Below are 16664 nucleotides of genomic sequence, written 5' to 3'. Positions count from 1 at the left end.
TCCCATTGCTGCCGCCGACCTTCAATTCGTAGTGCAGGAGTCCCTAGAGGTCTCCCCCACTTGTCCCCATGACTGAGACCAAGGATCAATACGATCTACAGACCTACAACAGGAACAGAAGCTAGCTGGAACCAATTTCTTCAGACTTAAGGTACTATAAAACTAAGGGGTACCTACTTCTTGTTGTGTAGCCTTGCTAGCTCTCATTTGAGACTTGTCTTGGTTGCTTTTGCAGAGTTGCTTGGAGCTTTGACCCTCTCAAGCCTCCCAGCTTGTGACCCAACAGTCATTTCATTTTCTACATAGACTTCTAAAACACTGTGCAAAACTTTTTACTTCCCTTCAAGAAGTGCTTCAGCTCCCCTAGACTTTGCTCAATTAACATTGGCTGTCCTGGCTCCCTGAAAGACTCGATCCTCTGACTTTGTGCTTTAACTATCCCTCAAAAGTCACACAGTCTATAACTTGTGTAGCTGGGAAAGCATTAATTTACTTTGAATGGAGGGGGGGTGGGGGGTGGTTCAAAAGTAATTACCTGCCTAATGTGTAAACCTTTGTGTCCCCCCCGCCCCCCCCAACTATTTTCCTTTTTGACACCAAACTCAGTATTGCTTTACGTGTACCAGTGATATATCAATGTCCTAGTTATTTAAGTCACCTCAGGGTGTAGGAAGTATCTGTGTGCCATCCCAAATGGGTATCTACCGATTTAAAGAAATGCAGCCTGTGTATTTTGAAGTATATTTCTGTTACATATATTTGCTTAAACTGACTTTAATAAATAATTGTTTAATCAAGAAACCATGAGTGTAAGTGTTTATTTGCATACTTGTCACTGTGAATCTATGTTACAACCCTACAGCTCACATTGACCCCTCTTGAGATCAGTCTGGCTGCTCAGTCACTACTAACTTGTGTAGTACACGCTTATACCAAAGGTTGGGTTAACTACTGCCAAGAGGACAAGGCTAGTGCAATCTCCCACAGGGTACTGCATACAATCTTGCCCAACAGCGGCAAACCCAGTGGAGTTGGACTTGCGGTTCTTAGCCTCATCTTGGACCCCCCACGGATGGGGTGTCCTCAAAGGACTTTGACCTCCTCCTGGAGGGAGACCGCTTTTCGGACCAGTCAGTCCTTGGTGAGGCAGGACACTGCTCGCAGCACCGATCGGAGGCCTTGCTCGACTTGAGCCATGCCGCCAGCCTGCTATACGACAATGCATTACTTACCGTAAAAGCATTTCTGATGGTTGTATCTGCTTAGATTCACATGCTGTGCATAGGTCCGACATCCAGTGGTCACTGCGGAGTATTGCATTTTGTTTTTCGTAGTCGAAAAGGGGACGTCGACAAGGCGTGTCTGTAACACTATCCCTATAGTGACGTGCATTGTACCCACAATCCCTCACGCGTCGAGGTCCCTCTGTTTGTATTTTTCTGCCCTGAGGGAGCCTTCTAGACGTGAGTGAGTACAGAAAAGAGAGAATATATAAAAAAGGTGTCTATGTTCCTTCCATCCGAGCGGGGAGGAAGGGTGGGCGCATGTGAATCTAAGCAGATACAACCATCAGAAATGCTTTTACGGTAAGTAATGCATTGTCTTCTGATGTTTGTTAATCTGCTTAGAATCACATGCTGTGCATAGACTAGCGAGCAGTACCCGGAGTTGGAGGTGGGTTGTGAGAAGGAACAGTAGAGAAAAGATGTCTTAATACTGCCTGTCCCACCTGGGAGTCAGATCTAGAGTGTGTATCTAGACAGTAGTGTTTTGTAAAGGTGTGCACAGAACTCCAGGTAGCCGCTTTGCAGATGGACTCAAGGGGAACATTTGCAATGAATGCTATGGAAGCCCCAGTGCCTCGAGTGGAATGTGCTCTTGGCTTGAAGGGTAGTTCTCTCTTAGCAAGAGTGTAACAGAGAGTGATGCATAGAACAATCCATCTAGATATAGTGGACTTTGAAACTGCATCTCCTTCTCTTCCTGCTGCCACAGAGACAAAGAACTGATTAGTCTTTCTCAGTGGTCTGGTTCTTTCCATGTAGAACATGACTGCTCTGCGTACATCTAGTGTATGCAGACTTTTTTCTCCCAAGCTGGAAGGGTTTTGAAAGAACGTTGGTAGTTCTATAGACTGGTTTACATGAAATTTTGAGATGAATTTTGGTGCAAACCTTGGGTGTGTGCGTAGAACCACTTTATCTTTGTGAACTGTTACGAAGGGGTCTAGTACAGAAAGAGCCTGTAGTTCACTTACTCTCCTAATGGAGGTGATAGCTATTAGGAAAGCAGTCTTAAGAGTGAGGTCTTTAAGAGTTGCTTTGTGCATGGGTTCGAAAGGGGGGCCCATGAGTCTAGAAAGTACCACATTTAAGTCCCATCCGGGAGCTGGGTTAGCTATTGGAGGGTGTATTCTTTTTACCCCTTCCATGAAGGCTTTGATAACTGGTATCTTCCACCACAACACTTTAAGTTGGGAAGTGGTGTATGCAGAAAGTGCCGCTAGGTGGACTTCAATAGAATTGAACACTAGACCTGAATCCAGTAAATGGGTCAAGTATAGGACAATGTCAGTAGGAGAGCAGTCAATTGGGTCGATGCTCCTATTTGTACACCAGATGACAAATCTTTTCCATTTGCTAAATAGCAGTGGCGAGTATTTGGTTTTCTGGCTTCCCTGAGGATGTCCATCCATCTCTGAGGGAGTTGTAAATGGCCAAATTCTACGATCTCAGGAGCCAGGCTGCTAAGTTCATGGTCTGAGGGCATGGGTGCAGTGTCTTGCCCTTGTCTTGTGACAGCATGTTGTATGGGCAGGGAAGTTTCACTGGGGGAGATAGGGACATCTCCATCAAGTGAGCGAACCAAGGTTGCCGGGCCCACATTGGGGCCACTAGTATCATGGTAACCTGCTCCTGGTGCATCTTGTGCACCACTTTGTTGAGAAGGGGAGTCGGGGGAAAGGCGTAAACAAATTTCCCTGACCATTGAATCGACAGACCGTTCCCCTTGGATTGGTTCTGGGGGTACCTGGAGGCGTAACTTTGGCATTGTGAGTTTTCCATAGTTGCGAACAGGTCTATTTCCGGAAAACCCCATTGCGTGAAGACGTCTAAGACGATGTTTTCGTGCAATTGCCATTCGTACTCTTCGGGCAGTGGGAAGTCTCTGCTGAGCTTGTCTGCTAGCAGATTGAGTTCCCCTGGTACATGTTGCGATAGTAGAAACATGTTGTGTCTGAGAGTCCACTTCCATATATTCTGGGACAGTTTGGACAGTCCTGGAGAGTGAGTGCCCCCTTGTTTGTTGAGGTAGTACATGGCTGTGGTGCTGTCTGTGAGGACCATCACTGTCTTTCCTTGCAGGTGTTTCTGAAAGGCTTTCAGTGCCTTGAACACTGCTAGAAGTTCCAGCAGGTTTATATGTTTGGATGCTAAGCTGGGAGTCCACGCTCCGTGAGCAGTCTGATGGGATAGGTGAGCCCCCCATCCTGTGAGGGATGCGTCTGTGGTTAGAGTGGCTTCTACCGCGGGTGTGGCAAAAGTCTTCCCTATTAGCAGGTTTTCTTTTGTCCACCACCTCAGCGAAAGTACTAAGGCCTGCGAGACCACCACTAGATCGTCCCATAGTCCGCTGGCCTGACACCACTGGCTGTTGAGCCACTCCTGCATTGGGCGCATGCGCAGACGCGCGTGAGGTACCAAATAAATACATGACGCCATCATCCCTAGCAAGCGCATAGCTTTGCGTACCGTCACCTCCCGACCTGTTACATAATGGGGGATCTGAAACAGCATGTTTTGGACCCTCTCGTTGGAGGGGAAGACGAGGCCGTCCTTTGTTTGAATTAGAGCCCCTAAAAATTGTTTGGTTTGGCTGGGTTCTAAGCTGGACTTCTTTTCGTTGATGGAGAAGCCCAGTTGGTACAAAAGGTTTACGGTCTTTTGGGTATTGGAGAAGCATGTTTCGTAAGAATCCCCGGTTATGAGCCAGTCGTCGAGGTAAGGGTATATTGGGATGGATAGCCTTCGCAGGTGGGCCGCTGCTACTGCCAGTACTTTTGTGAATACTCTTGGAGCAGAAGCTATCCCGAAGGGTAGTACTCTGAATTGGTAGTGTTTGTTCTCTATCTTGAACCTGAGGTATTTTCTGTGTGCTGGCAACATTAAAATATGAAAGTATGCATCTTTCATGTCTAGCGTTGTCATGTAATCCCCTTGTGATAACAGTGGGATTACTTCCTGCAAGGTCACCATACGGAACTTCTGTGGTTTGACAAAGTAGTTCGCTGGGCGCAGATCTAATACAGGGCGCATGGTTAAGTCCTTTTTGGGTACAAGGAAGAACACTGAATAAATACCTTCTGTTACCGGAGATAGGGGGACAGGTTCTATTGCTTCTTTTTTCAGCAGTTCTTTTACTTCTTGTAAAAGAATGGTGAGGTGCTCCGGTGATCTGCGTTGGTTTCGTGGGGGTTTGTACTTCGGGTAACCGTTGAATTCTATGCAGTATCCGTGGGTTATGGTTGATAATACCCATCGGTCTGACGATATTCCCTCCCATGCTGATAGGAACGATGTTAGGCGGCCCCCGACCGGTGATGCATGGGAGGGGACCCGAATCTTCGGGTCATTTGCTGGTATTGGGCGTGGAACCTCTGGGGCTGGAGCCACGACCTCTTCCTCTGCCACGCCGTTGGCCTCTTTGACTGAACTGGGTGTTACCCTGGTTAGAGGGCCAGTTGGTAGCAGAGTAACATTGTTGTTGGTTTTGCTGCTGTCTTTGGCCACGAAAGGAGCGTCTATTACCATAGCCTCGCCTGTTAGGGGGTCTAGATATTTGATCAAGAGTCTTGATGGTATCAAACTCTTTCTTAGCATGTTCTAGTGCCTCATCAACTGCCTTCCCAAACAGATGCGTCTGTTCTATGGGTTTATTGATGAGGGAGGCTTGGGTTTCGGGTTTAAAACCTGAATTGCGTAGCCAAACGTGTCGTTTGAGAAGTATTCCCTGAACCAGGGATCGGCCAGCAGTTTCAGCGGGAGTTCTTAACGATGCCCTGGTTTACAAGTGTTCCCTCTGATATTACAGTTAGCAGACGTGACCGCAGGGGTTCAGGTGCGTCCTTTGCCTCGCTGCGCAGCTTGCTCCACTGTGCATCTGCGTAGCTAGCTAATAGGGAGTTATTAGCAATTCTAGTAGAGAAGGCGGCGGAGGTCGTGATTCTCTTCCCAAGTGCGTACAGCTTCTTGCCTTCTTTGTCAGGTGGTGCTTCACTAGTGGATAGTGGTACCCCTGCTCTTTTCCTTGTGTTGGTAACTACAAGGGAGTCCGGAATAGAGTGCCCTCTGATGTATAAAGGGTCAGAGGATGAAGGGCTGAAGAGCTTTTCTATTCTAGGGTTGACCCCTCTTACTAAAGCTGGATTAGAAAGGGAAGGAGAAATTCTTCTCTTAATAGAAGCCAGGAGTGGAATAGACTGGCTAACAGGGGCTTTTTCTTTAATAACTCTTTCTACAAAGTCTATGTCTGGAAGAGCTTCCCCTGTGTCAAGCTCAAAATGCGCTGCTGCCTTGCGCAATAGTGCATTGAGGGAAGGTTGGTCATCTATGGGAGAGGAGTTCCCAATATGTGAATCCTTGAGAGGAGAAGGGTGAAAGGCATCAGGGTCTGAGTGCACTGATGGGGATTGCCAGGGCTGCGATGTAGCTGTATCCTCTTCGAAATTAGTGTAAGGATCTTCTTCGAACCCCTCTTCCTCAAGTTCTTCTTCTTGCCCACCCAAACACTCCTCATCTTCCTGAAGGTATTGCTCCTCCTCAGTGAGGTCATATACATCTGTGGAAGGGGGAACCAGCCTAGGAATCTTGACTCTAGGGTCATCCTGGGGCCATTCTCTTTGTCTTTTGTGAGTGGGTGGGTCTTGGTTTCCTAGAAACCTTTCCATTTTCTCCATGCAAGAATGGAGTCTTTCAAGGGTCTCATGGGGTACCCCTGAATAGTCTAGAGGGGGGAAATCTGTGTTTTCACCTTCGAACCGCTTCGAACGCTCCCACAACGTCGACGAGAGGTTACCGTCTCCTTCTGAAAAGCCCTCCGGTAGTTCAGAAGCGTCCTTAGATGAAAGGGGCAGTTCTTGGCTACCTTTGTGCTTTTTCGTCGCGGTATTCGACGTTTGTTTCGTCGTCCGCGCACGTTTGTCTTCGGAGACAATTCTCGCTAGGCTCTCGACAACGAGTTTGTCAGTCGAGGGCTCTGGTGTCGACGTTGTGTGCGTTGCGCGTTGTACCTCGACGGCCGCTCTATGGAGCGTTACGTCGGATGTTTTTGGGGTAGCGCCCGTGTTAGATGAAAGCCCAATCGCTGGTCGCGGCTGCGTTTGCGGGTGGGGCTTGAGACCTTTACGGTCTGCGGTAGACGCCGGAGTGCCCTGCGTCCCCTTCGGCGCTGATGGATCCTTCGTTCTCGACGAAGAAGAGCCGTGGGTTGTATGTTTAGCCTTATGGGGTTTATGTGCGTCCTTGTCGCCGGGGTGTTCATCCCCATAAGCAGGGCGTGAGCCGAGCCCGTCGGGGCCGGGGACGGACGTCGAGGAGCGGGAACGCTCCTTCTGGGGGTTCATGACTTCCGTAACGGACGTCGAGTTATCGCCCTCCTCGTCACTTTCAGTAACCGCGGCAGCGGGTGAGGAAACTGACTTCGACATCGCGTAGTCCGCCCACCTTTTAACCCTTCGTTCCTTAAGGGTTCTAGGTTTCAAGAGCTTGCAGGCTGCGCAGCTGTCCTCTTTGTGATCGAGGGGCAAGCAACGATTACAGAGCTTGTGCTTATCCTTCCAAGTATATTTGCCCCTGCAGCGTGGGCAGAACTTAAAAGGTGTCCTCTCCATAGCTGAGGCAATAATAGCTGGCGATAACAACCCCAAGGGAAAGAAAGGGGAGAAAGAAAGACATTCTCAAAGAGAAGATAAAAGTTCGAACCCCCACTCTCCCTACTGTATGTTGGCCGTCGAGGCCAGGCCACGTGTTCGGCAGCGCCGAAGGATCTCCTCCGCTCTTCCTCTCCGTCGAAAATCTGTTCGGCGGAGAAACAGCTTCACAGCTAACGTCGAGGGGAGGGATCGTTAATAATATATTAAGTATAACAAAGGACCGAGGTCCGTGGCAAGTATTAGCAATGTCTCTCTAGGAGCTCCGCGAAAGGCGACCAGAAACTGGGCGGAAAAAAACAATCTGAGGGACCTCGACGCGTGAGGGATTGTGGGTACAATGCACGTCACTATAGGGATAGTGTTACAGACACGCCTTGTCGACGTCCCCTTTTCGACTACGAAAAACAAAATGCAATACTCCGCAGTGACCACTGGATGTCGGACCTATGCACAGCATGTGATTCTAAGCAGATTAACAAACATCAGAACTGTCTTTATCTTCTTCGAGAAGCCCAAGCATGTCTTGGACCATCCTTGTTGTGGTCCAGGTGCAGGCAATATAGACATTTTAGATGTTTGTCCTCCACGAAGACGTTCCGTAGCCTGCATTGGGTGCAGAGCCCGAAGAGGGTCCTTCCCTGCTTTTTCTCCTCCGTCATGGGTCAAGACGGCCTTACAGAAACTTCAACCACCCTTGAGGGGCGCGCAACTTCACAGACAACTGATCCCCGTTGCTGGTTGCCGATTGAGATAGGAGCACACGGGCGCTGATGAAACAAAAATAGAACATTCCCACTAAATAATTTGGAAAAAAGTACAAAATAGCTCGGAGAGCAACTCGAGGACTCCAACACTGAAGAGTGCCGTAATAATCTGAAGATGGCTGCCAGCGACGGGGCTTAGGGAGAGGACTGTCATTGGATGGGGGAGAGTGACCCAGATGCCAGTGATTGGTTTAGAGGAGAAATACAGTTTTAAAGTGAAAGTGAAACTTTTCTTTTACTAAGGAATATTCATGCGCATGTGAATTTCATGCCAGACCCCATGCTGGAGAAGCCTAGGTACTCTGCCAAGCCCGCCAGCCGATCATGGAAGAAGTTTGCTGAGGACAAGGAATCCGGATTGTCCTCTTCATCCGTGTCGGCTTGACCTGTGGCAACTTGGAGGTCTGCTGGGTCCGTGGGCAGAATCAAAGGTGCCACAGTAGCCTGGGGTGGCGCAGGCGGTGAGTCCAGAGCCTCGACACTTGGCTGCATGGGTGACTGAGGCAGCGGGGGAAGTCACTGCCACCACTGGTGGGGCCGGCTGCAGCTGCATTGGAGCTAAAGGCTGTGTGGGTATGGGTGGAAGCATCTCTTTAATAAGTCCCTTGAGAATGTTACCCATTTAGGGCCACTTCGTCAACACGAGGAATTTGTCGAAGAATTGTTCCTCACACTTGGGGGGACGTGCGTTCCTGCATGGGGCCCGACAGCGTGACCGGCATGTAGGGCTGCGCTCATCCAGCACATTGCCTGCCCTGCATGTAATTCACCTTGGCGTAGCACCCCAGCCCTGAAGTCCCTGGCTATAACGTGCACTAGGGTGACAGAGGGGAGGTCCATTCCACCGTGGGATTTTAAGTCTTGCCTGTGATATTCTTAGAGGGGTGCATGTCCTCACGTGCTGTTATTTTGTCTGACTGTGCCGCCATCTTGTCCAGGCCCGAACTACACTGCGGTTTCCGAGCCTAGCATCAAACTGGATTTGGCAACTGTAAGCTGGACCGTGCAGGTTCGGCCTCCTCTGCACCTCAGGCGTGGGCCTGGTAGGCCGATTGCCCTCCGATATGAGCTGGTAGTGCTACTGCGCGTAGGTGCCCCATCAGGCCTAGGCCCGGTACTAGAGCCGAGCCCCTCAGGAGATTTCCCAGTACAAGTCGACTGGCCCCTCACCGGTGAGGCTCAGGAGGCTCCGTGGACCCCTCGGCCATTAGGCTGGTAGCTCAATGAGCCTCAGCCCTGGATGGTGACAGGACCAGAGTGGCCCCTCCCACTAGGTTGCTTCCGGGAAAGCAATCTCCTTTGAGGGGTGCTTAGGCTAACCAAATACTTACATTGACCTTAGTCTTCCTACACACCTACTCCTTGATATGCTTTGGAGGTGACCTGGAGAACAGCCCCCCCCCCACCTCCCCAATCCCGCGACCTGTTCTTGAGTGACCAGGAGTAAGGGCGTTGCAAGCCGAACAGCCCTGGTCTTCACCCAGGCAGCGCACATGTCGGTCCTACATCAGAAAGGATCAGTCGCAGGAAGGGCACCTACTAAAGGCAGCCAGGGCACACATGCGCCAGGGAGGGGCGAGGGGATCCCAGAGGAAGATGTTAAGATGTGTGCAATTAGGAGAGGAAAAAAAGTCCTCAAACAAGGTGCTGGTGAAGCAGGTCTGCTCCCGCAGACGCGGTAAAGAGTACTGAGGTGTGGCACCGTAGGGCAGATTTCGGGGAGTGCATGCTCCCGGGGCTGCGCCCTCGTGTGCAACTAAATTTAAAGGGGAAAGACTATTTTTCTAGTGGAAAGGGTTCCGTCCCTAGCGAGGGACGCCCATACAGTATGGAGGAAAGGTTATGGGACATAGGAGTAAGTACTTTTACCTGCTCTGCTATATCCAACACTTTATGCCCTTGCACTCAGAGCGCTGGCCATCATCTCCCCGATTCTCTCAAGAAGAGACTGCGCTAACAGTATTTACCTAGGTATGCCTAGACTAACAATAAACTAACAAAAAACTCCCAACATATCCAGAACATAGCAGCTAGACTACCAAGACAACCTGAGAGAACACAACACCAGCCATCAGAGCATTTCACTAGCTATCAACCAAAATAGGATCCAGTTTTGCATCACCTACAGTGTACTTTAAGGTCAAGGTGCATAATCCCTCCAAAACAAAAATTGCACTACCAACCCATCAGGCACTTAAGATCAGGATACATACTTCTACAAACTAGAAGTGTTTGCAGAGAAAGACATGGAGGCTCTGACTATTCAACTATGCTGGCTAAAGACTGGAACATGCTACCAAGGGAAAATCCTAGCTCGTCATTGTTTAACAGAATGAAAGTGTAACATATACCCATCAACATATCCATCCAGCAGATAACCACTTGATGCTTTGACTTTCATGGGTAGGCAACAACACAAATGAAAGCCATAATGGCCCTGGACCTTCGTAAACTAAAACAGATGGAAGACATCACATGAATGCACTGCAAAAACCTTGAGACTGCTGTTGCCGCCTCCCAGAATATCTAAACTCAACAGCACATCTTCACGCAGTATTAAAACTGAACACCTCAACATAATGCAAAACACAGCAATGCCAATAAATTGAAAGCTCTACATACTCAAAACTTTTGACTAACCATCAGTTTCTCTCCACCTTACTCAATACGCAAAGCAGTCACTTGCACAGCAGCTTCAATTTTTTTTTTTTTTTAATTTTTTTTTTTTTAAAACAGACCCTCTCCCCAGACTTCACCCATCACAAACATACAGCTCTAACTACAACTGACAAACTTCGCACCTGCCCAACATATGCCCAAACTGTAGGCACAAGGCCATCCCTCTGGACAGAGCCATCAATGCCTCCTACACTACACACCTAGAAAGCTTACAAGCACAGCCAGCTTCAACACAAAGCACGGCGGGTCTGGACTTTCCCTTTCCTCCCAAATGACCAAACACACCCACTCTTCCACATCTGCCAGAGCACCTAGAGACCATGTAAAGGGCAGCAGTTTGCAGTGCAAATCTTAACATAACACACAGATGACACCCAGAATGGTACCTGATGATATCGCCCAATCTTCACATGGGAATTTTTCCTGATCATTCCGTCTGATGGCAAGACCTAAAAAGCAATAAGAAACAGGATTGATTGACAGAGAAGAGTAATAAAGATGGCAATAAGGCACACGTTGATCTCTTCAGAGGGGTGATGTGAAATATTACAATTGAAGCATTGGAAACACTGAAGCAGGCCAAAACCATATAATTCATTAATCTGAAACACTGCCAGGCAGAAGGTAGAAAGGCTGCTGGCACAGGCTTTGAGAGCAAAAGGTAAGTGTTAAGGAGTTTTACACAAGTTGCTGTCTATGTCCAAATTTGGAAAAGCCCACCTTAGGTGAACCGGGTTACACTTCTTAATTTGGGCCTGAACCACACAAAGGTTTGGTAGAATGGAGAGCAGCCAGGCCTATTCTAAGGAGGACTGTAGGGAGGTACACACAACTCAGCATACACTTGGTCCAAGAAAACACTAATACACTTGCGAGTTACATGAAAAATAGACATTATATACACTAAGGAAGAGGTGATATATCACAAGTCAAGTAAGAACTTTAAAAGAGCATGATAATATAAGATCACTTTGTAATATTCTTTGGATAATAAAGTACAGTTGTGGTAACCTTAGAACAGCACTGATAGTAACAAATCACTACGTAAAACCACCTGAAACATGTGCAAACTGCTCCAAATTGGATAACTTAACTTTTGTCCAGCCTATCTTATGTGAGTCTCAGTGTTCAGCTGGGTCACTGGGCCACCGGTGACCAGGGGTGGTTTTAGGGAGATGTATCAGGTTTATGCTTCCCCCCCCCCCTCTCCCAGTGAGGCCACAAGCACTTTTTGCCAGACTTCTGGACATTTTCATTTCTATCCTGAATGAGTGGAGCCTTTTTCCACTTTATGTGCTCTGTCTTTTGGAACTCTGTTCTCCGTTTTACCTTTACTACGTAATCTACTTTCCTCCATATCTCTTTTAAAGGCATCTGTTTACATTTAGCAGCACCCAGCTCCTTATGGGCAGTGTTGCCGGGAACACTTTGGATTCTCCATAGATTCTTTTTTATCCTTACTACCGTTAACGATAGAGGGATACTGTGTATCCTTCCAAACACTTTATACTCTGAGAGATGACACACCACCTTACGTTGAGTGCAAAGGGGATACCACCAAGTATCCACCTGTCTGCTAATTTTTTTTTTTTTTTTAGTCACACAACTCTAGTTATGGTTGTTGCCAGAGGATGTGTTCTACCAACTATTGTGCTATTTTGTACCGCACACTGTATTCACAGTCCCGGTTGTCAGTGTCAAATGTTTTTATACTGCGCACTCTTGACACGTGCGTAGTCTCATGGTGCTCAGGAGGATCTGTAATGCAAAGGGGGACAGGACGTGATTAGTAGGATTGAGTGGGAAAAGAGCAAGAGCACTGCAATGTGCTGTTGGCAGCTTCAGTTTGGAAACTCCATTCATTGAGCCCAAATGTGATTTTCGGAAGTTGCCCGTCATGTGCCGTTGTGCGAGATTACACATTTTGTTGTTGCATTTTGTGAAGTTATTGCAGATTGCTGTGCTGTAGAGGCTTGGTTGCGTTTAGTTCAGCGTTTGAGAGGTCTATGCAGAAGAATACATTTTTAGTTGGGTTAGTTGTGGAGATCCTGGGGTTCCATCTAGGTGGAATATCCCCCCCCCCCCCCCCTCGAATTCCGTCCAAGTGCATCACATTTCCTACTCCTGAATTCCATCTAAGTGCAGCACATCAACTAGCCCAGAGTTCCATCTTGGGTATATGCAAATTAGGCAGTGGCACAAAATGTCCCTACATGTGAAATGTGGGTAACTGATGCATTTTGCCCAAGTGTGAGATGTAGCTTATGAACACGATTCGCCTAGATGTGAAATACGGCTGACTAGGCAACTAGCACATTCCACCAGAATGTGAAAAATGGCTAACAGTTTTAGATGATAGCTGAGGTTGCTGTAGGCCTTTGGCTACATGCATCACACTACAAGCAATGAGTTAATAGGTTGATAAGATAATGAGAAGATTAAGTAGAGTGGCAGGTCAGTTTAGCATGGGGTAGTAATGGCTGTGCCCTCTGCCCAAGCGACTCACCTTGCCAGCTGCTGCTGATTGACGGCTGCATGCTTCCCCGGCAAACACTGGACAGATTGCTTCTTCGGGAGCTGTACTTTGCCTTGGGGCCCTTAGCCGGGGGCTGCCAGGGCAGAAAGGCGACCTTGGATATTGGCCTTTAGTGGGGTTTTGCGGCCAATCAGGGGACGGCGCTGGTAAGGAAGCAGAGGTTTGGATGAATGCACATAGTGGGCGTGGAAGGTCAGGGTCTGCATGCAGAGTGCTCGTTCGGGGAAATCGCTCTATTGGGGGTGGGGGGTGGATGTCAAAGCAGAAGCTGGTTTAAAGGGCAAGATTGCTTTGAAAAACATTGACCTTATCTGCATGGTACCAGAGCTAAAGAGGAAAACAAACGCAGCTCGTTTCTACACAGCCTCCAGGTGCAATCAGGGGTCAGGGCGGGTGACTGGAAGAGTAATGCAAGCAGGAAGAGGGCTGTGGGAGGGTCATAGGTAGAAGCCACACAATGGCAAAAACGAAATTAAAAAGGGGGAGAAAAAAAAGAATGAAAGGCTGAGCTCAAAGCAGCTCGGATTGCCCAGCAGGCACCCACCTGGTCGATATGCAGCAAACAAATTACATGAAAAGGAATGGGAAAGTTGAGAAAAAAGCAAGAACACCAGCAAGAAAGAAACAGGCCTAAGTGGAGGAGGGGGCACAGAGTTGGCACTTACCTCGCTAGGCAGGACACCGGTGTGGGGGAGGAGTTTCTCACTCCCCTGTCCTTTGTCTGCCTGAGGGCCTGAATGGAACCAGTGCCCACTGTGGGTCTGGCTGTCCCGATTCGATAGCCACCCGCCCCTTTCTGTGAACTGCTGAGAGAGATTACAGAGCAGTGTGTGCTGAAAGTGAATAAAAGTTGAGGTTCCTGACGTGAAAGGCAAGTCGAGCATTGGAAACTGAAGTAACCGAAGAGGACTACGACCAGAGATGCCTGCAGACTGTTTGCAACACCGTTGACTGACCACTGCTCTCCTTACCCTATTTTCTATAGGAGAGGAACTCCTAAGAGGACTCCCATTTGGCTGGTGCGACAAACCAGCCCTGAGATGAACTACAATCTAAGCCATCTCCCGATGCGCTGTTTTCTTTCCAGAGTTGTAGACCGCGAATACCAGGAGACCTCTGAACCAATTACAGTGCAACATCTTACAAAGCCATAATTCATCACAGTCTTTGCTGAGCTCCAGGTGAACCTCCAAAGACACAATCCGACTCATCCAAGTACCCTCACCAGAGTGCAGCATTCCAGGAATTGAGGATTGACAGGGTGAATCAAATCCTTTGTTGGTGCTGCAGAAAAGGCTGACCTTAGACGGAGCAGAGAAGCTGAAGAAATCCATGCTAGAGTGTTAGGCAAAGTTTGTATGCAGTACCCTCTGGGAACACTACACACAACTAGGACTACAGGTGTAAGCAAACCAACCAAAGGTCTGTACTACAAAGTTTTGGTAGCGTGTTGAGCAGCCAGGCTTACCTCAAGAAGGGAAATGTGAGCTGTAGTGGAGTTACACAAAGATTCATAGTTACAGGTATTCAAATAGCCACTTACACTCATCAAGGTTTCTTATATAACAATGAATTTATTAGTCAATTATAACACTCATTCGAAGGAGGCAATCATAATATAGTAACAAATATACTTCAATACTGTACACTTTTTAAAAAGTAAGTAAAAGGCAAAGGTTATCAGAACATGAAAGACTACAATCATTCTTAGACAGTGCAAATACTTAAGAGTTCACCAGAAGAGTCAATTCAATAGGCTATGGCAAAGCCAACGGGCTAAAGTCTTGGATAGGATAAAGCAGTTCTGGTAGTTAAAAGGAAAAGTCTATGCACAAGTTCTTAGAAGTAGTTTGTAAAAAGAAGAATCATATGTTGGGTCACAAGCTGATTAGTCCTGTGAGTTGCAAAAGTTTCAAGCACTTTCACAGTGAGAGGCAAGTTCTCTCAGTCTTGTTTTACAGTACCTTACAATGAAGAAGATGCAGCTGATGACTTCTGTTCCTGGCAGTTCCTGCAGATCTCACTGTTCCTAGGCCTCATTCGTGGCGACAAGAGGGGGGACGCTGGGGGAATCCTGCTCTGCTCTGGACTGTCAAAAGCTCGCAACTGGCAAACTTCAATTTCAGTGGCTGTTTCGCGTTTCATCTACCGCACTGGTAACAACGCTGGTCCTGGATGTCAAGGTGGACTGTCCTTGCTTCTGAGGTCCTGCACTCAGCTGAGGATGGTCAGTGTCGGTCCGACGTTGTGTGAGTCCGGAGGATCTTCCAAACGCTTTAGGCCAGCTTACAAGCAACACACAATCTGGTGTCCCTTTCCCTGGCTCTACGGTTTCCTGCAGCACTCTGAGGAAATGCAACCAGCTCCGAGATAGGTGTGCAGGGGGCTTACTTGGGAGTTGATTGGTCCTACCAACTCAAAGTCCTTAGCAGGGCTTCTGTCGATGCAAACTTGGCGATTCGGACCTGCAGCAGGGCTTCACCGGGCAAACTAACGGTCCAGGAGTTGCAGCAGCCGAGGAGGACCGAGTAGAGGTAGTTTCGGGCACCTCCCTCACTTCCTGCCCACCCAAGACACTTTGGAGCCAGACGCGGGTTTCACTACTGAAGCCCGCCAAAGGCAAATGATGAAACAGTTGATCACAGAGAAGGTATTTAAACCTTGGGAAATCTTAAAGACTTACCTGTGTCACTGCACTGATGGTGATTTGTGACACAATTGTAAAAGATGATGCCTATGGAGTTATCTAAAACTCCATAATCAAAGAACACAAGAGTAAAACACATCAAAATACGAGAGTGGGAAAAAGGGCTCACACTCCAGGAAAAAATAATCAAGTCCTCAAAAATCCAGCAAAGTTGCTGGGGGTCTCTAAGGTGAAGGGAAAACACATTTCTCAGAATTCTCCCCAACATTCCCCTTTAAAGAGCATGCGCTCTTGACTCCGCCCCCCCCCCGGCGCCGCCACTCAGTTCCCTTTGACGCAGCAACAATATTACCATTGCCTAATGACATCAGTTTTATTAAGAGGGAGGATGGCAGGATGTATGGAGGAAAGGGGACTATGGACTAGGAGTATGTTAGTCACAATGGTGAGTAATTTATGATTACTCCTACGTTCTGCCCCCTTTCCTCTATACTGTATGGGTGATTACAACTGAATGTAGCCCCAGGGTGGAGAGGTGGCCCTCCTAAGAAAACAAGTTCCTTAAAACTGCCTGACCAAATACTGCATCCAACCTGGAGCTAGCATCCAAGCAGTAGCGCTTGCAGAAGGCTGTTTCCGCCTTAATGATGACCTGCCAAGGAACGTGCCTCTGGAAAGCCACAGCTGTGGCCTTGGCTACGATAGCGTGGGCATGCATATTTGCCAGGAGTGGTTTGTGCTGCCCCTCATAAGCCTCCCTGATGGCTGCAACCATCCATCCATCTTGCTATGGAGGTCTTGGAAGCTGGATAGCCTGGTCTTGACCCACCGAAGGTGACAAAGCCTCAGATTTGCGGAAGCCCTTGGTTCTGTCCAGGTAGAATTTTAGAGCACGCCCGACACCTAGACAGTGCAGTACCCTCTGCGCCTCGTCCACCCAGCCGCGGGGTAGAAGACGAAGACATCATGGATATCACAAACGAACAGGTTCGAGGAACCGAAAGAAAAGAACTCAGAAGAGTCGAGGCACGCCGAGATCTCCGAAGCGAACACGTTCGCAGAAAAAACGGAACTGAGGCTACGGGCGTCGTGCGTCCTACTTCTAAC

General features: G+C 48.2%; 1 protein-coding gene across 2 annotated transcripts in view; it reads right to left on the bottom strand.

Annotated features, from left to right (window-relative positions):
- ABCF2 (ATP binding cassette subfamily F member 2) overlaps positions 1–16664 on the bottom strand; it is a 440304-nt gene that overhangs the window by 101431 nt on the left and 322209 nt on the right. For both annotated transcript variants that reach the window (XM_069646016.1, XM_069646017.1), the window contains exon 12: positions 10761–10823. In XM_069646016.1, the coding sequence (XP_069502117.1) occupies positions 10761–10823 (63 nt within the window). The remainder of the gene's footprint in view (positions 1–10760; positions 10824–16664) is intronic.

Source organism: Ambystoma mexicanum, chromosome 2p (assembly GCF_040938575.1).
Source record: "Ambystoma mexicanum isolate Mex_15411 chromosome 2p, UKY_AmexF1_1, whole genome shotgun sequence".
In the NCBI taxonomy this organism is placed as follows: Eukaryota; Metazoa; Chordata; class Amphibia; order Caudata; family Ambystomatidae; genus Ambystoma; species Ambystoma mexicanum.
This window is presented reverse-complemented; position numbering and strand designations above follow the sequence as displayed.